This window comes from Crinia signifera, chromosome 8 (assembly GCF_055691185.1).
Source record: "Crinia signifera chromosome 8, ASM5569118v1, whole genome shotgun sequence".
Classification (NCBI taxonomy): Eukaryota; Metazoa; Chordata; class Amphibia; order Anura; family Myobatrachidae; genus Crinia; species Crinia signifera.
Window position 1 is genome coordinate 27196827 of NC_139224.1, and position 22715 is coordinate 27219541.

At 44.6% G+C, this 22715-nt stretch overlaps 1 protein-coding gene across 6 annotated transcripts in view; it reads left to right on the forward strand.

Annotated features, from left to right (window-relative positions):
* MAGI1 (membrane associated guanylate kinase, WW and PDZ domain containing 1) overlaps window positions 1-22715 on the forward strand; it is a 413627-nt gene that overhangs the window by 301129 nt on the left and 89783 nt on the right. For 4 of the 6 annotated variants that reach the window (XM_083156031.1, XM_083156033.1, XM_083156034.1 and 1 more), the window contains 5 exons: window positions 3403-3609; window positions 8676-8880; window positions 13453-13535; window positions 17677-17715; window positions 22046-22103. In XM_083156031.1, coding sequence (XP_083012157.1) covers window positions 3403-3609; window positions 8676-8880; window positions 13453-13535; window positions 17677-17715; window positions 22046-22103 — 592 coding nt within the window. The remainder of the gene's footprint in view (window positions 1-3402; window positions 3610-8675; window positions 8881-13452; window positions 13536-17676; window positions 17716-22045; window positions 22104-22715) is intronic. The other 2 variants (XM_083156032.1, XM_083156036.1) reach the window with 1 other exon arrangement.

Below are 22715 nucleotides of genomic sequence, written 5' to 3' on the forward strand. Positions count from 1 at the left end.
CATTATCTATGCTGCATTCACCAGGAGCTATGTAAACCTGTTCTGCAGTAAAAACAATATGCCTTAATACATCGTCTTCATGTCATTGACATACCTTTAGACACTGTGACAATAAATCTGCTTTGGATTTATTTGCTGCTGATATTCAGAATACATGGATGGGATTAGGCATTGTTTGTGTAAGGCTAGTGGCAGATCACTGTTACATACTGTAGCACATAGCAGGCAATGCGAGCCGCTGCGTTCCTGTCACAGAACCCTGATGCGATCTGTCAGTGCTGTCTGCAGCGCTCACTGTGTACATCAGTGTTTATATCACAGAGACTCAGCACTTACGCTCAGTGTCGTGAACAGGACAACAGAGCGTAGAGCTCACAGCCAGTATTCCCAGTGACTCCGTGTGACGCCGGTGGAGATTCTTAGTGCAGTGAGAAAATAACCCACACACACAGGCACAGAAGTCTTGTTTTATCATATGTTCTCATGTCTGATAATGATACAATCAACTTAAAACCGATTTTTGATGAACATCACCGTGCCACATATCGGTGCAGTGCCCTGGCAATACCGGCGTGTTCACAGCATAATAGTCATGCGTTGCCGTTTAGCTCATAGTATCATAGTACTGTATAATACATGTCACACCTGCTTAGAAAACTATAGGGCCCATTTATCAATGAGTGGCAGAACTAGTGTTTGGTTAAACTCGTAGCTTGTGGTAAATGTCGCTCCAGCCAATCAGCATCCAACTGTCATTTTTTTTTAAACAAAGGACAATTAGGAACTGAACACATGACAGTTGGAAACTGAATGGCTGGAGCACAATTTAAATGACCCCTATGTTAATGCAGAGGAATGTCCAGTTGAAAGTGGGAGGGGGAGATTCATGGAAACACAGTGGGGGAAGATGTGTGAAGCAGTGATAAGGGAGGAGAAGTGAACCAGAGGAGAAGTGGCCCATGGCAACCAATCAGCTGATTTGTTTCTGATCAGTTGCTATGGGCCACTTCTCCCTTATCACTGCTTCATACATCTATCCCACATTGAGATAATTGAAAATGACAGAAGCTGATAACTCTCATCAGTTTATCTATCTCCAACTTTAATAAACCCCCCACCCCCACCCCCCCCCCACACCCCCTCCCACACTTGAGATATTGGCTAATTGACAATTTTGCATAAGCAATTTTGCGAGAGATTTTGACTAGATGCACTGGAGATTTTGACTAAGCAATTTTGTCTAAGTAACGATAGTCTTAAGGGGTGTACACACGGAGTGATTTTTGCTAGTGAGCGACTTTAAGCGATTTTGATTAAGTGATTTGACTAGATGCAACAGTGATTTGACTAAATGCATTAGCGATTTTGACTAAGCGATTTTGTCTATGGGCAATTTTGACTATGCTAGAATTAACATACTGGGTTGGTATTCATTGCAGATTGCCTAGTGAATTTCTCCCTCAGCAGTGAATAGCAGCGATTTTGACTAGACAGCCAGCGATCTAGTCAAAATATTCTTGCCTGGCAACTTTTTTTTACTAAGCGATATTATAGGGAGATTTGTCACCTTGACAGAGATCTTTACTAACCTTCTAAGCAATTTTGACTATGTAGTCAAAATCGCTTAGAAGGATCGCTCCGTGTGTACACCCCTTTTAGATTGCTCACATTGGAAGTTGCACTAGTTTTTTCGATCTTTAGATTTGTTCTCCATCTTTCCCTGATTGATTCCATTAGTTTAACGCAATAAAGGGTATCGGGTACTGGTTCCCTAAGCAGGCATAATCTCTGTGAAAAGCGGCAATCATTTAAAAGGCAATTCATAATTTTTTTTCATGTATTTATCGCACCTATAACACTATATGCGTGTGTAGTGTGTGTGTGTGTAATTATTATTACCAGTTATTTATATAGTGCAGTGTACAGAGAATATTTAAACATTCACATCAGTCCCTGCCCCAGTGGAGCTTACAATCTATATTCCCTACCACATGTACACGCACACACAGGGTTAGTTTTGTTAGGAGCCAATTAACCTACCGGTATATTTTTGGGTTGTGGGAGGAAACCGAAGTTCCTTGGTGCCAGATGACTCACCAAAAGTCAGGATCCCAACAGTCAGTATACCGACATCAGAATCCCGACAGTTCGATCGCAAGGGGCTTTTTTGCGCTCCCCTCCCTGTCGTTAGACTGTCAGTCAGTATTATGATGTCGATATACTGACAGACGGTATCCCGACGGTCGACGCTTTTTACCTAACCTGGAGTACCCAGAGGAAACCCAGGCAAGCACGGGGAGAATATACAAACTCCACACAGTTAGGACCATGGTGGGAATCGAACCTGTGACCTCAGCGCTGTGAGACAGTATTGCTAGCCAATACACCATCCGTGCCACCATATGTGCTGCTGTGTACACACACAGAGAGAGTCCTGTTTTCTCTGGTGACAGCGTTTGCATGCCACAGTTAACGTGTACGTCAGACGGAGTGCCGCGACTGCAATGCGTTGGTTGCGCAAACGCGTGTGACAAACTAATATAGTTCAGGCACCAATATTATATTATATTTACACACACAGATAGATTTATATATGTATACATTATTAAAAAAAATATTAATAATAAAATATTACTTTTATTTCTGAATGAAGTCATAAAATGAAACGGGAGTGGGAGAAAATGAGGAATCTCTGTAAATGCCATCATTTGCCCGGCTAGAACCCATTCCGGCGCTACCTCCCAACCCTTTTCCTTTTACAAAGACGTTGAAATAAAATCGCTCACAAAAACCTCAAGTGGTTCATTTGAATTGAAAAGTTTTTTGTGACGCAGGCGCGACCCTGGGCAGCTGCCTCCACTTCCTCAGTGACTAATCTGGGCCCACAGGTCCCTCATTCTACGTTTGTGCACAGAAAAATAAAACAAACCCGCCCAAAACCCTGAGTTCTAACAGAAGTGAGTCCAGCGTGACAATGTGGGTCATTCTTTCCTTTCTTCGCTGCCCGAGTGAAAGGGATAATGAATTTTATATTTTCTGTCGGGTCCGCTCCAAGCCTGACATCACATTGTACGAAAGCACACTTGGACGAGGCCCGCTAATTGAAATTCGCAGCAAGATGAAGTTTAGCGATTCAGCCCCAGCTGCCTTTTGTTTTAAATCTCTGGAATGAATGATCTTCAACAATGCACTTCTCAATTCTCCCAGTAAATTCAGCTCGAGTAACCCAGAAAGCACAAAGAAACCATCAGCCCCCCACCCCCCACCAATGCCAGCACCACCACCCTCTCCTTCCTCGCTCATGTCTGGAAATCTAATAGTATAATATCTGCCAATGGAAATGAATGACTCCCAAATATATCCGTGTTTTTTTTAACATGCAAATTTGCTTCCGTTGCCTAGGTAACTATTATGGGACGCCGAAGCCTCCAAGCCAGCCCGTCGGTGGGAAAGTAACTTCCGGTGATGCATTGCACAACCCTCTACCCGGCGCCAGGCTGTCAACCCCTAAACGGACAAAGTCTTACAATGATATGCAAAATGCTGGTATAGTGCTCACCGACACTTACTATGAGGATGAGGCTCCTGAGATGAACAGTAGTTTTACAGGTAATCTGTTGTCACATGTTTCTTTAGATAAATGGAATAGTTGATAAAATACTACAGGCAGATGTGCTAAGCCTGGGAGAGCGATAATGTGGATGGGAGATAAAGTACTAACAAATTAGTTCCTAACTGTTTAATATGTTACAGGCTGTGTTTGAAAAATGACATTTAGCGGCCGATTGGTTGGTACTTTGTCTCGACCCACTTTATCTCTCTCCTATGCTAAGTACATCTCCGCAATACTTTGAATGTAATTTTTTTAAATTTGGTTGTTATTCTCCATGCTTCTACTGAAGTTGTGGGTTGTGGTAAACCAACACATAAATCCAAAATATACCTGTGGATTTGCAACAAGGTGTTCAAATCCTAACTGGGTTGTGGTAAAGCCTGATTCAGAGATGGTATGGGGGGTATTCAATTGGTCCAATTTTTTTCAGCTAGCCAAAACAATGGGACTAAGGGGATTATTTTGTTCGCTCCCCCGTGCATTTGCGTATATATGGGCATGTGCAGATGCTTGGTATGAGCGGGCTCGGCAAACTGCTTGCTTGCCGTCCCGTTCACTCCTAGAAGTGCAGGCGTGGGGCAGTGGCGATGGGTTGTGCCCGTGGGAATGCCCAAACTGCTGAGCATCCCTGACGCACAAGCGGGGGGCAGGCAGCTGACGGCAGCGGTTGTCAGCTGCACGCCTGCTTCCCATACAGGGCACCTACAGATCTAAGACACCACAGAGGTGTCTTAGATCTGCGAGCGCTTGTAAAATCATTCGATGGTCAGCGAATGGATGTTTATGCAAAATAACCATTTATCTCAGTTACATTTACCGCAATGGTCCTCTGGCTGTGTACATGGAAAGGATTTACCTGCCAAGTGATTGACAGTAAGGGACGGTTTGCGGACGCCAACAACCGTGCAGTGACTCTAGTGTGTACTGGTCATTTTCTGGGCATTTCAGCCTGCAGCTGCTGTACCATGTGCAGTCGAAAGGACTCTGGCATCATCCTATAACCGCGCTGTGCGACCATAGGGTAAATCAAAAGGTCTGTGACAGACTGCTGCGTCTTTGTACATAAGCGCTGAGATTTGCGCGGGTGTCTCAGTATGTTTCCCGGGAGGCTACAGCATAAGCATATTTTCCCATGTTCGCAGTGTACTAATTCACAGCTGTGAATCAGGCCTAAAGACCATGTACTCGGTTCCCGCACAAAGTATCTGTGGATCATAAGCCAGCAACACACAGGTCTCGTTAGTCAGTCAATAGGCCGACACCATAGGTTAGACATGTAAGTTAGACATTGACAAAAGTTAGACATGTATTAGACATTGACAAAAGTTAGACATGTATTAGACATTGACAGAAGACAGACATGCATTAGTTAGACATTGACAAAATAACGACACAAGTAAAATTCGGTACTTATGTAATATCTGGACTCCCGTTTTTCTTATGAGACCGTGTCCCCTCGCGGGGCTCGCTGCGCTCACCACGCTTCGGGCACGGTGGCTCGCTGCGCTCGCCACACTATATAAAATCAACTCCATGCGTAGTTGGATAGTAGGGGTATGAAAAAATGGGGTGCATTTAACATGGGAGTCCAGATAATACATAAGTACCTAAAATTCTATTGTTCCTTCATGCCCACTGGGATCGTAAAGTGTGTACAAGTCGGTTTAAAAAAGTCTGCTGTCTAATGCATGTCTAACTTTTGTCAATGTCTAATTAATGCATGTCTAACTTTTGTCAATGTCTAACTAATGCATGTCTAACTTTTGTAATTGTCTAACTAATGTATGTCTAACTTTTTTCAATGTCTAATGCATGTCTAACTGTTGTCATTGTCTAACTAATGCAGGTACTAGTGTAGTTTCACAGCAGCAGTTACGTAGTCAGCGTAGCGTCCCTGTCAGAATCAGCGTAGTGTTCCCGCGGCCAGCGTAGTCAGCGTCCCTGTCAGAATCAGCGTAGTCAGCGTCCCTGTCAGTATCAGCGTTGTGTTCCTGCCCATTTGCGACTAGCCGGAGCTTACGTAGTTAGCGTAGTCAGTCAGTGATTATTACATTGTGTGGGAACCATTGGCCATTTTAACCTGCCTGACATGAGAGGTGTGAATCTGTTCCTAAAACACCCCCACTATCCACGCCAGCCTGAAGCGTGGCGAGCGGACGCGGAATACAAGTCAAGTAATCCGCGTCCCCTCGCTAGGCTCGTGAACAGGTCGGGAGGATGTGTACCGTAACCCCTCTCGGGGCTTGCTACGCACTCCACGCTTCGGTCAGACGTGGATAGTGGGGGTTTGAAATGAAGGCATTTGCCAGTATGGAGCATGGAGCACTGGCAAATGCCTCCTTTTATTGTGCATGACACGCACTTGCGCACCGCAACCCCCCCCCCCCCCCCCCCCTTTGTGCAGGAGATGCACATGCTACCGAACCCCTAACCCTGTCTGTCTCCCTGAAGCGGACGCAGGCAGGGTTGCCGTACCCTGACGCAAGAATTACTGAGACACACAAGTGTCTGAGACGCTTGTGGGTCCGCCAGTGCACAGGATCTGGCGGTTACCGGTGCTGTGTGAGAGGAGCTCACTAGGCTTGCCAGGGACGCCGGGGTCAGAGCTGCAGCTCCCGGGGACAGTACGGTGACTACGCAGGGCTGCCGCGGGGATACTACGCTGACTACGCTAGGCAGCCGTTGGGCTACACTGACAACGTAGCTTAGCCTGCCGCCAGGAAACTACACAAGTACCCTAATGCATGTCTAACTTTTGTCATTGTATAACTAATGCATGTCTAACTTTTGTCAATGTCTAACTAATGCATGTCTATCTTTTGGTGTTGACCTATTAACTGACATTGTCTGTGAGCTATACCACACCCGCTGTGGGGAGTGCAGGGGTTAGGCTTTGGGTAGGGACAGTTAAGTTTAGACTGTGGGAAGGGGTGGTGTTAGGGTTAAGCTATCGGAGTTGTGCGGTAGGGGTAAGGCTTATATGCTTGCCGGAATCCATCAGGATGTTGACTGTCTATATTCTCAGTGCTGGGATTTTGTACGCACACAATAACAGGATATAGCTGCCCATGTAACTTCTTGAAGAGCAGTTTGTCAGGGTAGTTGGCTTCGGGTCCAGACAAAAGCATGTGTTTCTAGAGAATCTCCTCCTTCTGGACTGGTAGTTAGTGATGATAAAGTGATTTTATTGTCAGCTAATTTATGGATGTTTTGTAGCATTGTCATATACTATGGTTCGGAGCTGAAGTTGGTTAGCTAGACTGATAGCAGTTACCGTATGTCCGCATTTAAAGCTGAGATCATCCACCCCTTTAATCGGAAATCAAGAGCTGCTCCGTTAAGTTGTATATTTCAGCATTCTTACATCCCTTGCCCAAGAAGGGGCTGACGGAGTAAGATTCAGGAGATTCTGACTTGTAATTAGTTCTCTGAATCGCACAGTGAAAGGTGATAGTTTGACTGGCGCGTTTCACCAACTTTTGTCCTTTTGCTTCACAAGTGGTTTCTGTCTTCCCTAACTTTGCCTTAGGAAACCTGTGTTACCATTATGGTGAAGCTCCGACCCTTCACTGACAATTTAAATATTGTTTTGAAGTTTGTCTATTGTAGGGATGGATAACGTCGATGTCATGCATCCAGTTGAATGGGATAGTTTCGACCACCTAAGGTTAACCCTGCTTTCCTATACACATGGCTATGGGCCATTTAGAGCCTGGGGCGGGGCTCCACAGCAGCATCTGAGGGCAGAGCTAAGCTCCGTACCCTGTTCCTTAAAGGAAAACAATATATATGATTCTTTATCATCCATGGTGGGAAACTATGTGGTTCTCCCCATAGATGGTAAAAGTATTTTACATTGGTCACATCGATGGTCGATGGCCATCCTACGTCTATTGTGGAATCATCTGCAGCCCCGATCGCCTCAGTAAAACTCTTAACTAGGTGGTAGTGCAGTTTTTAAATTGAAGTTCCGTTGTGGACCCGGTATGGTACCGAATATTCCTTTCACTTTAATGTGTCTGCCAATGTGAGCAATCTTTGCTTACCGATCGTAAGTGAGCAGTGCCCTCTTACCTCTTTCTGCACGTTTTAACCAGTCTAATTGTATTACTGATTGCACAGCAGAATAGGCTGGAGCTATACAAATAACTGTCAATAAATAAATAATTCTGGATCCACCATAACCAGAAGAGGGCTTTTGAGGTAGTGGACATCACATAACAGTTACATACCCCTAGCATCGCCAAGTGTTCTGGGCTACATGGTGTATATTTTATGATCTCACCCTGTTCATACCCCCACTAGCCAAGTGGGCATGGAGTTGATTCTATATAGTGTGGTGAGCGCAGCGAGCCGCCGAGCCCGAAGCGTGGCGAGCGCAGTGAGGGGACGCGGATTACTTAACATGTATTCCGCGTCACACTATATAAAATCAACTCCATGCCCACTTGGATAGTGGGGGTATGAACAGGGTGGGTATACAATAAAAAATGGGGTCTGGGGGGCATTTAACATTGGATACATTGTAAAATCGGGTCTCAGGGACTTTTTAACATTGGATCCAATGTAAAAATCGGGTCCATCGCATCGCATGCGATTTGGTTGCATGCGATGCGATCGACCCGATTTTTCTGAAAAAATCGGGCCTATCGCATCTGATTGTATGCCTTAAGTTAAGGCATACAATCAAAAAATCGGACGCCCAGATAATACAGAAGTACCGTATTCTCTTATAGCTGAGGGCTTTCCTGGGGCCATGTAACCAGTCCAGCTGCACAACGTCAACAACTTTGGTAGGATTTGAGATATCTGGCAGTATTACGGCTACACTAACCACATCACATTACATATATTTAGTATGGACTGTCTGAGGCATTTAATACCCCTGTGTGGGTACTGAGTACTAAGAGATTAACGCTTGAGTTCTGTTGACTGAAGTGCCTGGTTTCTGCGGGACATGGTGCTGTGTGCTATGTTCTAGACATCTCAATAGGTTTGGTTTTTTTTCCAGATGATTTCAGTCACTGACCATTTGCTTTATTACTTTTTTTGGTGGTTCCAGACTCTAGTGAACACGAAGAAAACACAAGTAGCACGATACACGAAATCCCCCCTCCACTGCTTCGGATCCTTCCTAGTTTTCCCATCACGGAAGCTTCTCAGAAGTTGCCTCGATACCTACCTCCTGTTGACGAGGGAAGCCTTGGACCCCTGCCTGATAATTGGGAGATGGCCTACACAGAGAATGGAGAAGTCTATTTTATAGAGTAAGTGCAATATGTTTTATCCTGCACTGTTCTTTGCGTGTTTGTCTTTGATGACTTGGCTGTAAGTTGTCGTAGTCTGTGTTCCAAGGAGTGTGATTGTAGCTGTGCTCTTTTTAGATGTATTGACTTGTTTGTCTACTCATTCTATTGTGCCAATGAAGTCATGGCTGTATGTGACATGGTGTAAGGGAAAGGAATGGATGCAGCAGGAAGCCACAGACTGAGAGAGATATAGGGCGGTATTCAATGCCCCTGGTGTGGCGAGCTATGACGGCGAGCAGTGCCGATAGCTGGCTATCGGAGTCTTCAACTGCCCCCCCCCCCCCCTTCACTAGCCGTTTCTACCTCGCTGGGTCTTTTGAGCAAGCTGGAAACGGCGAGTGTGCCCAATAAAACAGCAGGGCTCACCACAAAATGCAGTGGACTCTCTGCATTTGCCAAAAAAAACATCCTCTTTGTACAAACTCTCCTCGCCACCACGGTGAATACACCTCATAGTGTGAGGTGCAGGGTTTCCCAGCAGCACAGAGTATATCAGGAAATCAGCATGAGAAGGGGCATTGAGAAGCAGAAAGCCACACAGTCTGATTGTTTTATAGTGAAAGCTGAATATGCAGAAGCACAGATGATGAGTGACATGTTAGTTAGGGCAGGGATGTATGTGACAGAGGTAGTGACTTGATGTGAGGAAAGGAATGGAGACAGCAGGAAGCACAGACTGAATTTACATAGTGGTTTTAGCATGGTCTCCAGCAGCACAGAGTATGTCAGGAGAGGAGATTTCTGTTTAAAAGGACAGGGCAGCATGGGGTAAAATGGAGGCAGTCCATTGACTGAGAGTTATATAGTGGGGCACAGGGTACCTAGTAACTCAGAGTATATAAGGAGATGTGGGATATGGCTGCATGATGTACAAGAGGAATAGAGAGCAGGAAGTCACAGACTGAGTGTTATATAGTGGAAGGATCAGGGTCTCCCAGCAGCACAGAGTGTATCAGGGGTTGATGGATGTGTTAGTTAGGACAGGGCTGCAAAGGACAGGGTCAATGACATGATATTAGGACATCAATGGAGGCAGCAGGAAATCACGTACTGAAAGATGTATATTGCAAATCTAGGTTTTCAACAGCAGAAATGTGTCATATAAGGCTCTTGTATCACTGATGTTGGAATATTGTGGTGTCAAACTCAAATATCCATCTTCATTATTACAATAGATCACATCTCATAAATGCACAAATATCCTATCATTAAAGTGTCTTTGCCATGCGGTTTTTAAAATGTCGAGGCTAATAGCACATAACACCAAAAACCTTGCCCACGCCAGACCCAGATGGCTGTAAAGGATTGTTTTACTGATGGTACGTTCACCTCACATCATTGCATACTACCGCGGGAGCGCGCATAATCTGCTGTACGCACTATCCGCTCTACCAGATAGCGTAACGCTCAGTGTGTACCCCGCTGAATTGACGGCCTCCCAAAACTAGAGCAAAGCTTTCAGGATACCAGAGCCGCAGAGCTGTCTTGTACATCTTGCTATATAGTGGTTTTGATTTGGGTTGCTCTGCGGGGAAATAACCCTGCAATATTGATCTTTTACAAAGTGAGGAACCAATGTGTTGAATGCTGGCAGACTTTATATAATGTGATGCCCTAGAACAGTGGTTCTCAACCTCGGTCCTGAGGGACCCCCAACAGTGCACGTTTTCTAGGCCTCCCACACAGAATCACAGGTTAAATAATTAGTGCACCTGTGTATCTGTGAGGTGACCCGGAAAATGTGCACTGTTGCAGTGGTTCACAAACTCGGTCTTCAGGAACCCACACAGTTCGTGTATCCCAGGTGCACTCATTACTGACTGACACATTTTGAAAGATCCACAGGTGGAGCTATTTTCACTTGATCCTGTGAGACCTGCAAAACAGGCACCGTGCGGGGTCCTGAGGACCGACTTTGAGATTCTGTGCTCTAGAAAGGTTTTTTTGGGCACAGTGTGCATGCCCTGGCCAATGTACAACATACATTTGTGTTTACGTATGTGTTTCAGCTGTTTTTAGAGGATAAGGTCCCCTGTCACCTAGTATAATGGTACTGGAGACATGATTATAAATCCTTTGGTGTTATTTCAGACTGAGGATTTATTCCCCCCCCCCCATTAAATTAAGATGAAGCATGGTTTATTGCAGAGAACGTCACATCATGACACAGAATGGAGGATTTGATTTAATTGCAGAGATCTGTCACAATGTAGCACAGATCCTCCCCCTAATCCCCAGCCATGGTGACTTAGAAGCGCTCTCCGCTCTACAACCTACGCAGTGTGATGCTGCTCGCTCCTGACGGACAGGCACCCTGAATCCACTTGTTAATATTTCAATGAGCTGCTCCTGATGGGCTTCAGTTGTGCTTTATATTATTTCTCAAACAGTGATTGTGCTAATGCATAGGAATGATGCAGCGCATCTGAGCCTGGGACTGGTATTTTGTTATTGCCGCCTGAGCGGGAGATATTAATTCCTCACACAGGACAAATCGGTTATCTGCGCTGTTCAAATAGTGCTTGGTGAAGCAAGAACCTGAGCAAATCCCTTAACAACTGCTTTTAATGGGGGAGGGTGGGATCTAAAACACATTGGTTGTGATTTTGGATTTGTGATCATCGAGGCCCTCTACCTGCTGCCTGTGTGTACTGCATCTATCATTTTCCATCTTCCCCATTAGGCTAGAAACAGGCCCTGCACTAAGGATGGGTAAATTAGATGAAGCCCTTGCTATAAGTAACCTGCGCATATTTATTTTTTATGCTGTGGAAATTGACACATGATTGATTTAAAAGACAAAGGGCCAGATTCTCTAAGCTTCAAAAGTGATAAAATAGAGAGTGATAAACAGCCAGCCAATCAGCTCCTGCCTGACATTTTTCAAGCACAGCCTGTGACATGGCAGGTAGGAGCTGATTGGCTGGCTTTTTCCCTATGCTTACTGTTGGGGATGTTACAAGTTACGTTATTATATATGCATGTACTGTATATTTCATATATATGCACAATAATTTAGAACTTCTGTATATGAGAGGTGTTTCTTTCAGGGGTTATTTTAAGCAGATAATAATGGCCCGTCATGTCCTACAATTAAATAATATTCTGCAGTTTATTCTGTAGGAAGCGGTGGCATCACTAAGGCACGTGTATACAGGGCCTGTATTCCAAGAGAAATAGTAGGAGTGCCACCTCGGTGTAAGTTACTGTGGCATACACAGTGGCATAACTATAGCACCGCAGCCCCCGCCACCGCGGTGGGGGGGGCGCTGTGCATGTGGGGGCACCGGGGGCTGCGGTGCTATAGTTAAACCGCCCCTCAATCCCCCGCAGACTTACCTATCGCGCTGGTCCCGGCGGCTCCGTTCTTCTGCTGAGGACCACCACAAAATGGCCGCCCCCATATAGCACACAGTTCTCTGAAACTGTCTGCTGTATGGGGGCGGCCATTTTCTGGTGGTCCTCAGCAGAAGAACGGAGCCGCCGGGACCAGCGCGATAGGTAAGGCTGTGGGGGATTGAGGGGGGGTTTGCATGGGCGGCGGGGTAGGGGTGCTTGGCGGGGGGGCACTCAAAACGTAGCTACGCCACTGGGCATACAGTATGTGCGTAGCGCCTACTCTCCCACAAGGACTGGGAGACTGTAACAATCATAAAGATCAGATTCTTGGACGATCCACCTACAGCAGGTAGCTGGAGGTGGCAAATCTTACCAGTATTCCAGGGTGATGGGAGAAGCCGCCCAATGATGTTATGTCTAGGCAGCTTGGCCCCCAAGTAGTAGTAGTAGTAGTACGTTTATTTATAAGGCGCCGCTCCGCTCCTGGACACTGCCCAGATCAGTGATGCATCTGGAAGGATCTCTGGGTGTGCAAATGCCGGTCACTTGTAAGGTAGCAACACAGGGAACACTGGGGGTTACTCAGATCTGTAACATGCTACGGACAGTGCAACCCATTTTGCACCTGGGCAAATAGGTCCAGTGAAGTTCGAAGGGTATACGGTCAACATGCATTGGGTCCACCACTGAAGGTGGACATGGCTTAGGTTGACACATGGAATAGGTCGACATGGCAGGGTCCCAAAACAAATACACGTTACCGCCATTGAGTGGGTGGGAAGAGATCAGGGCTCTGCATTGTTGGGTGGAGATTTTCCCGGTCTCTGTGAAAGGCGGTTTCCATGGCAGCATGGGTTTCGCAAACCGCCCAATGGCGAGTGAGAGGTCCGATTCTAGGAAGCACGTGTGATCACTACTGCCACAGGAGGCATCTGCTTGCAAAAGGCGCCTCCTGCTACATTACCGTACAGCAATCTTATATGCAGGAACATCAATAGGGCCATATCAGTTGGCGTGTATTATACAGATTTTCCTATAGGGTGCACATGGTAAACATTTACACCAATAAGGGAACATCTCCATTAATGAAGCCACAACAACTACAGTATTTCAAAACTATATTTAAAAGCATAATCCTTTTCCCCCATGCTGTCCCTTGTTGCCTTCATTTCTTATTTCAATTTATTGCAGCCACAACACGAAAACAACATCTTGGTTAGACCCACGGTGCCTGAGCAAACAGCAGAAACCTCTGGAAGAATGTGAAGATGATGGTAAGGCAATCTGCATAGAAATAGATACAATTAAGAAAATCCTAATTGTTTTTCCAGCATACCGGCTAGAAATCCTTATTCTGTGCCCACATTTGTTTGATAAGTCAGAAGTGTATGATATTAATGACTTGTTTATATAAATGGAAAACGTCCTGGTACAGATGATCAGCGCTTACTATACAGGGCCGCACATGTTGCTAACTGCGCCAATACGTAGTTACACTGTGGTTTATTATTATGTATCTAATCCATTCGCACTGGGGACGGATTGTGAACGTCTCTGTTCTCCGAGTGCACGCAACAGGACAGCAGGCAGCCTCATTAGCATATGGGAACACACAGCATTTCATGAGAACGCTGGGTGTTCTTATGCTAATGAGGCCGTGACGGGCAGCTGACATCACCGGATGTCACCTGCCCACCCATTTCCTTCCCAGTGTACACGCACATGTAAGGGGGGCGACAAACATCGAAAGATGTGGGAGGTACCCCCTGCCCTGCAAATGGATGTTTATGCCTGTGCGTGGGAGTGGTGGTGTTTGGTGGACTCGCAAGGGTGCGTATTCGCAGCCTTACATATCAACCAGAATAACCCCCTAGTGTCATCCTGTCTCTCTAATTATCGGTGGATAATCTCACAATACAGCAGGTTGAGGGTGTGACCTGGTTGCAGGAGAGGGTGTCACATAATTGGGAGCACAGTGTGAGAATATAGAGGACAGCTTGTAGCTGGCAGTGAACAGTCAGTGGAGACCGACATAACTTAATTTTTTAATTATTTGTTATTTATTTATTAACAGTTTCTTATATAACACACACATATTCCACAGCGCTTTACAGAGTCTAGTTGAACATTCACACCAGTCCCTGCCCCAGTGGAGCTTACAATCTATATTCCCTACCACATGTACACACACACAGACATTCTAGGGTCATTTTTTTTGTTGTTGATGGGAGCCAATTAGCCTACCAGTATATTTTTTGCATTGTGGGAGGAAACTGGAGTACCCGGAGGAAACCCACGCAAGTACGGGGAGAATATACAAACTCCGCACAATTAGAGCCATGGTGGGAATCGAACCCATGACATCAGCGCTGTGAGCCAGTAATGCTAACCATTACACCGTCCGTGCTGCCCCAAATTCATCCATGGCAATCACAGTGATACTCACCTATGCCCGGCATATACTTTCCTCTGTACTTGCCATTATTCTCTTCTTGAGGTTAGAATTCCTTTTGAATAAAAGAGCTTTGTGATTCTTCTAATCTGCTATCAGGAGTTTGATCCTTGCCGTTGTGATTGATATCATCCGCTTGCTGTTTTAATATAATTAACTATTAAAAATAGATTAAAAATGTTCTTAGGATGTCTGATCTGAAAAGTCCTTGTATAAGGTAATCGGAATCTCTCTTAATTCTTAGTTAATTGAAATGCTGCATTATTAATATTGGGTTAACCTTCGATACCGAGGACTTTGCAGTAATATCAGTGTTATCTGAAAGGCAAGTAAGCACAGCCTAATACTAGATTCCAAATACAGGAGTGAAATGTGTCCTGCTAATCAGCACCCTTGTAACACGGAGAACAGTTTGACAGCTCAACCAACAGAGAACAGATTTGGATTTTAGTTGGATTTTTTTCTTCCATTCTGCAAGGAGTATATATAATTTAGTCATTGGATTGGTGTAGGCGGTTTAGTAGCACTGAATGGAACTTGATTTGAAGGCGTTGGGTCTGCAGGACAGAAAACAAATGTGATTTAATAGCAAAAATATCTTATACCTACAGTACAGTGGGTTTATTCTCACGTTGTGATTTTATAATTACGAAGTATAGCATCTTGGCCTGGGGTATTGTGTACAAAAAAACGAAATGATAATTTAATATAAAACTTGAGTCATCTGGTTCCTATGCAAATTCAAACTGTATTCGGAGGCATAAGTTTTGAAGGTCGTAGTAATATCCACAATGAATCAACGACAGACTATTGCCCCGCTGTTGTACAGTGTTAGAATACAGCCTATACATTCAGTAGGTGATGGGAGCACATTAAATGTCAGGGGACTTTATCATTTTTCGGAACACCTCCCCCTATAATTTATTAGCACCACACATCATCGCGGGTGTAGGGATTTATTTTGGGGGGATAACTCAGCAAAGCCTTAACACCAGACGGCACTGGTAAAGGATTACACTGTCAGCCTTGTTCCCGTAGTGTTCCTGTGGCTAGGTTGCACGCTGGCCATTGGGGGACGGAAGAAAGGAGCAGGAGGTGTCTCCCCCCTCCCTCCCCCCAATGGAGGTGAGCGGGAATTCTCCCCCCCTCACCCGACACCCACCCAAGCGATGCAGTGAGGCCCGCACCGCATCACCCGGCACCATCCCCCCCTGTGGAGCGATGCAGCGGCGGCCACATCACACCCCCCCCCCCCCCGGTGGACCGGGTGTGCGCCGGGCCACCTGGATGGAGTTGAGCACCGATATCTCCCCCACACACACACATGGGGCGACAGCCGCTACCCCCCGCCTGTGGCGCTCCGGTGCCTTGCACCGTCCCTGGTTGCACGTGTTTATCTAAAGAGCCTGATCGGGTGTGATCTGGAGACAGATTTCCCTTCGCAATCCAATGTCTCTTTCCATCTGAAAAAACTTAGGAATGAGATATGAAAAAAACAAACATTGTTTTATAAATTGCATAATTATAGAGGGACAGCGGTACACAGAGATTTCGACATGAGCGCAGGAGATAGTGGTGATATCGATAAAGTTTGGAAATTGTTAAATAGTTTAAAAAAAACTTCAGTAATCCAGAAACTGCTTCTTCTGCATGATTAATGGAGCTGGACCCAGGCTCATAAATGTGAACAAAAGCAACAGTGCCCCTAGAGGCAATGCAATGAAACTGCAAGTACAACAAGGCTGTCTTCATCATACACATCCTTAATGTTGTGATAGGCAGACTTTGTGGCGCCCCTCCCCAGATCTCCCTAGGCAGCAGCCCTGCTCCCACACTGCGCAACATGTGTGTATAAAAATATATATAAAACAAATACAGTGTGGGAGTTTTCAATAAATAAAATATTGGTGAAGTGGAGTGGCAACCAAACGCAGACGTGTCACGACTCTTTTGGTGGCATACTGAAGTCAGCGATGGTTTCCCCAGACACCGTGCTTCTGGCCGTGCATTTTCAGTTTGGACCCTATTGTTGCTAAGGGGTCCGATGGTGCCCCCCAACAATCACGATGTGTGACCGTTGATGTGTCCCCAACGCAAGTGGTGGATTGGGGAAGCGGCTGCTGGGCATCGCTTTACAAAAGATGGCACTGGGCGGATTTCCCTTCACCCATGAATGGGGCCCAGAGAGCATACTTGTAGAACATTTAATTCTAGATTGAGAGGAGTTTCTTAAAGAAACTGGACTAGCGCTTGGCTGTTATCTAGTGTTCACGTTGCTAATTCCCTGTTTTCTAGAGCAATATTTGAGTTTATTTTGTGACAAATGTATTCATTTTAGAGCCAAATGCTGTCGACTACCTGTGTCATTGATTTTTGGGCAGAGGGAGATTAATTACTGTGCCGCGAAGTACCTTTAATTGCATTGTCTTATACAGCTTGATCTGATCTAATCTGGGACAGTTCAGATTTACAGTGCCAGATTTAATTTTTTTTTTTTACTGAAACATTAACCCTTTGAATGCCAAGGGAATTTGTCGAAATTGGTGTGTAAATTGCCAAGCATACGTTTTTATTCATCACAATGACCTGTAATGTTTAACTTATTTATATAGCGAATATAATCTTTTTTGACACAACATTTTTTTTTACTTGAATCTATATAACAAATGTGAGAGACGTTGGTATTTTTAGCGGGTATTTGAAACATCTCTCACAGAGACGCTGGCACTCAAAGGGTTAAATGAAAGGTGTTTCCAGATCGAAGCCTTAAATGCTCACCCAATCTTCGCACATACCCGATGATTTCCGAAATGTCACCGTATTATTGTTCCAGATTAGATCCTTTTCAATTTGTACTATTGATTTGATTTTTTTTTTTCAAATTGGCATTTCCAACATGGTGTCGATATCTGAATTCATTTTCTTTTAATCTTTCTGTCTCATTTACTGCTCTTTCCCTGGAGAAGAAGGGGTCCACACTGAAGAACTGGACAGTGAACTAGGTAACACTCTCTCTCTCTCTCTATATTTAATGATGTTTTACTTCAACAGAAATTGTTTTTCCTTTTTATGCTTCAAGTATAAAATGATCTCTCCTTTTACATACTTGCATGTTGTGAAAAAGATCAACTATTATCTTTTAACTTGATGCAATGTCAATCTGTGCCACATTTATAGGGTGCATTAAGAGAGATCAAAGCATCATGTGACCATGCATCTAAATTCTAGTTTTTGCCACGCTTTTTGCCCCTAGGATTGCAAATGTTGATGGTATAATAAAGTTCAGTTAGGAATTTAAGGCAAATGTGACAGGTTCCGCAGACAACACTATTTGTACACCTTTGACACCAGTTTCTTTATGTAACCCTGATTGTGTCCCCCGGCGCCATCTTCAGGATTTCCAACATTATTACACTGAGGACTTAAAATAACACATTTAGATCTCCGCAGAATACAAAATCAAATACTTCACTTTTACAGTATTTACCATCATCATCATCATCATCATCATCCAGATCCGGTCCTTTTTTTTTTCAAATGGATATGTGCAGTGTTCTAAGAGGTTTTTAATGCAGATGTGATCCCTGGGTTAAATATAAATTCAATGTTTTATCACCGTCTCTTTTCTTTATAACTTTCTAAAAATGCTGCCCAATTCTTCTGATTAATTGTAAGAACTCTATGGTATTTATAGTCTTGTTTGCCGGTTAGGGGGTCATCCTAACCACTTATGGTATGGTGTGCCGTCAATGTCTATGTCAACAGTACCTACATCGACCACTAATGGTCAACAGTGACTAGGTCAACACCTATAAATGGTCAACACCTATAAATGGTTGATGTTGACAGAAGGATCGACACAATCAAAAGGTTGTTATTGACACGGTCGACACGTTTGTCGACATAGACACCATTAAAGTAGTTTTGCCTTAGCTGTGACATAGGCTGTAAGAAAAATAATACACATTTTGGTTTGCAAGCGGAAAACAAAAATAAGAATCACCTGCTATAGTTTAGTTGTAGAAAAACAATTCACACTTGTTGGCCAGCGCAAAACGATATACAGCGATATACATTCATTTAAAAACAAACAACCCCCCCTCCCCCTCTGAAAAGTATTCATTCTATCAGCCATTAAAAATAATATAGTCCCGAAACCCCCTTGCCATCCCCCAGGTAGAGTGAAAAACATATATTGAATTATTTACCACCACAGGGCTGTGATTCCTCCCGTTGTCTTCTGCCACTCCAGGCCCCGGCCCTTTGAGCTATTTCCGCCCCCAAAAAAATTCCCTCTAATTTTGTTACATTTTTAGACAAAATATTTGTTTTAATACATTCTGTGGTACGGCACAGACAGTATGTATACGATGTGCTATTGTATCTATTGTAATGTATCCATACATTCAAGAATTAGTTTACCTTTGATAAAATAATGCAATAGTGCAACTACAGTATTCGGTCTCTATCTTGGAACAGCCTATAGAAGTGTTTGATTGTAGCGTGTCTCTGGTCTCCGGCCAAATGGCAGCGAGACATCTGCTAATTAGTTCCTGTGTGTTTTGTGTTGTGTCGGAGTTTAGGCTGCAGTGTATTCCACCCTTATGTCACTGCAGATGAAATCTGCTAATGTTTCTGTATAAATGTGTTCTCTGTAACATCCATCCCATATATCTTCGTGTGCTTCTTGGAGTCGATCAGGCGGAACTGGATATAGTTACTGTTTGTTTATTACTCTCATCAACTGCATTTATTTATTGCTTCTCCTATTAGAGCTATTTTGGGGAAACTTTGTGGTGCCGATTCCAAATGGGACATCTGTTTTGTTAGATTGGCTTTTAATTATTATTATTTTTAAAATACACAGGCGAGAAATAGGAAAAGCCCAATAGGCAAAGCAAACCGCTCACCTGCCAGCTGACAGTTGGGGTGATTCACACCTGCTCGCTGCGGGCCGAATTAGCTCCCCATGCCAGTTTTTTGGGGTTTGCGCATTTGCGAACCCAGGAGCGAATGCCTTCAGCAAGTTTCACACTCGATGAGCCGTCAGCTCCATAGGGTGGATGGAGGGAACATGCCATCGTTTCATGGGAGCGCCCACAAAAAATGGTAGTTGCGCCCATGAAAATGCCGGACATTACCCTGCAAATGCAGGGTGAGCGACCATCAAAGATTTCTCTCCTGTTCGGCCACATGCGAGTGTATGTGTATGTAAACGCAGCCACTCACATGTTAGGGAAACGGATTTTGGGTTGAGGGGGGGTGCGTACATTCGGCGGGGCGGTATTTACCTGTTTACTAGGCTGCAAATATATGCACCCTAGCGATCAGGTCTGAATCAGGCCCAGTAGCTGATCACTTACATAGGGGGGAAATGGATGCGAGTTTGGAGGAGGCACGGATTGCTAGCAAATGTTGGACTTTTATTAAAACGGCAATCATTGACAAGGCCAAACCAGGCTTTGTAAATGATTGCCGATTTTAAAAAAATGTCCGAGATCGGCAGAATTCCCGCTCCTCTGGCAAACTCGCACTTTATTATATATGCCCCTTGAAGTGGGAATATTCTTAAATGATTGAACATCAAGAATATTCCCGTCTCGCCTTCTAGAATGTTCCAGTAGATTCCCATGTGCATACTACTTTTGTTTTCAAATCAGCCACCCCAACATATTCAAATTTTCTTAGCACCGAATAGTTTGTTTTGTTGTTGGGCTGTGTTATCCGTTATTTATAAAGTGCGCACATATTCCGAAGCAGTTACAGCGAATGTTTCGAGAAGTCCCTGGCTCAGAGAAAGTTGCGATTTGTATTCTATACAACAGTAGTTCTCAAACTGTCTTGAATCTTGGTGCATGGGATTGGCTCCTGGATCGGCAATTTTTATTTTGGTCCTGGTGCCAATCTGTGGCACACAGTTTGGTAGCTGTTTCCCTACCTCTTAGACGGGTATGGATCATATTGTCTACATCTACAGCAACTAGGTTGACAAGCATTAGGTCGACATTCAGCAAGGTCGACATGGGACAAGGTTGACATGGGTTTAGGTCGACAGGATCATTAGATCGACGCAAACATTAGGTCGACAGTCTAATGGTCGACATGGGGTTTTTCACTGTTTTTAGACCCGAATGTCGACACTGTTGACATGGACACATTTTAAAGTGCACCGCATCGCTCACTGCACTGGCAATGCTTCGGGCACGGTGCCTTGCTACGCTCCGCACACAATTTTATTCTACCACGCCCTAGTGGACGGTAGAGCATGAAATACCGCCTGTCGGCACATGTCTGCTCAAAAAACAGTGAAAAACCCAATGTCGACCTTTTAACTGTCGACCTTGCTATGTCGACTTAATGCTTGTTTCGACCTAATGACCTGTCGACCTAGACCCATGTCGACCTAGTGGTGTCGACCCAATGGTTGTCGATTTAGTTGCTGTAGACAATATGACCGTATCTCTCTTAGATACACATACGCTTACTAGCATTTTCTTTTTTTTATCATTGTTAGATTTCAGTCTTCCTGTGTGTTTTTGGAATGCAGCAGGAAACATTTGCAAATGCTGGGAGAACATACAAATTCAACACATAGATGATTTTATTGGGATTAGAACGTAAAACCTCAGCACTGTGAGACAGTAACTCCAGCTGGCTGTATTTTATCTAAATTCAGCCCATTTCCAATATATATGAAATGATATTTGTTCATTGGTTATTTCTTATATGTAGCTACAAACTGTCATAATGGATAGGAGCTGTTTTACGTGCTGTTGCTAGAACAAAAATGATTTAAGATTACATCTCGGGTGCAATATGAATAAAAAGAGGATCCGTTCCAGAACTCTTGTGGCAAACATGTAATTAGCGATACTCCTACTAGAGACAATGCAGAGAGGGAAAAGAAAAATTGCAATTATCACTAGATGATCTGAATGGATTGGAGCCACCCGCCTTCATTACTACAGTAGCGGTTACCGACACAGATCTTTTTATCTCCGTCAGTAATGCTTCGCTTAGAAAATAACAGTTAGCTAATAATTCTTTAAAGGAACACTGCTGGCAAATTAATATTTTATTAAATAGTGCCCCTTCGTTCCCTATTAAGACCCTTTATGATGTAATTATCTGAGCTGATGCTGCCTTTGGCCCCCGAATCATGGCCGGATGCAGCTAGTCTTGCCTGGGGGGCCATTTTACTGAAAGTTAACGATTGCAGAGTTGCCAGTGAAAGGTTGTAACCGCGATTGCGTATGTTGTTTGCACTTGCACCATAAGATCATTATGTTTCCACTCTCTCACCGAACCCCTGTTTCCTCTTTAAATCTGTAGAATTGCCTACTGGATGGGAGAAGATTGAAGATCCTATATATGGAGTCTACTATGTAGAGTAAGTCATCTTTATCACCCCCATTTTCTTGCAGTTTGTACCGCCAAATGCCAGCTTCAAACTGCATCCGGGTTGCAAATAAAATTTTGCTTAAGGTTGTTGCTGTCTGGTGTTGCAAACGCCCACTGCGGCCCAGACGCGCTTGCAGTTATTCGATAATCGTCCACCTCCCTAGATCGAAGGGATTAGGGGGGAATTCAATGTAGGGTCACAACTGTTGGGCTGACCCGACAGCCGTGACCCTGACCCGTTCTCGGCCGACTCGATAGGGATTTTGCAGGCAGGATTCAATGTCCCGCCTGTTGAGCGTCGAGAAGGCGGCCTGGCCGCGAGAAGCGGCCGGATATCGGCGAGCTGCGGCCGGGAGCTCGACAATTCCTGGCCATTATCGGCAGAATGTGTTTGACTGCTTGTGAAGTCGGGCACCTTCTGTCGAGATCCCTGTTCAATGCTGTCGGGGAAGACAACTGTAGGGCCCCGCCGCCATTTCCCGCATCGGGAATGGCGGCAAGAGATTTAATATCCCCCCTAGGTCTCAATAACCCCCCAATTGAATATCCCCAAGGTCTCAATAACCTCTCCCATCTGACCCTGCTTCCCTTCAGCCACCAT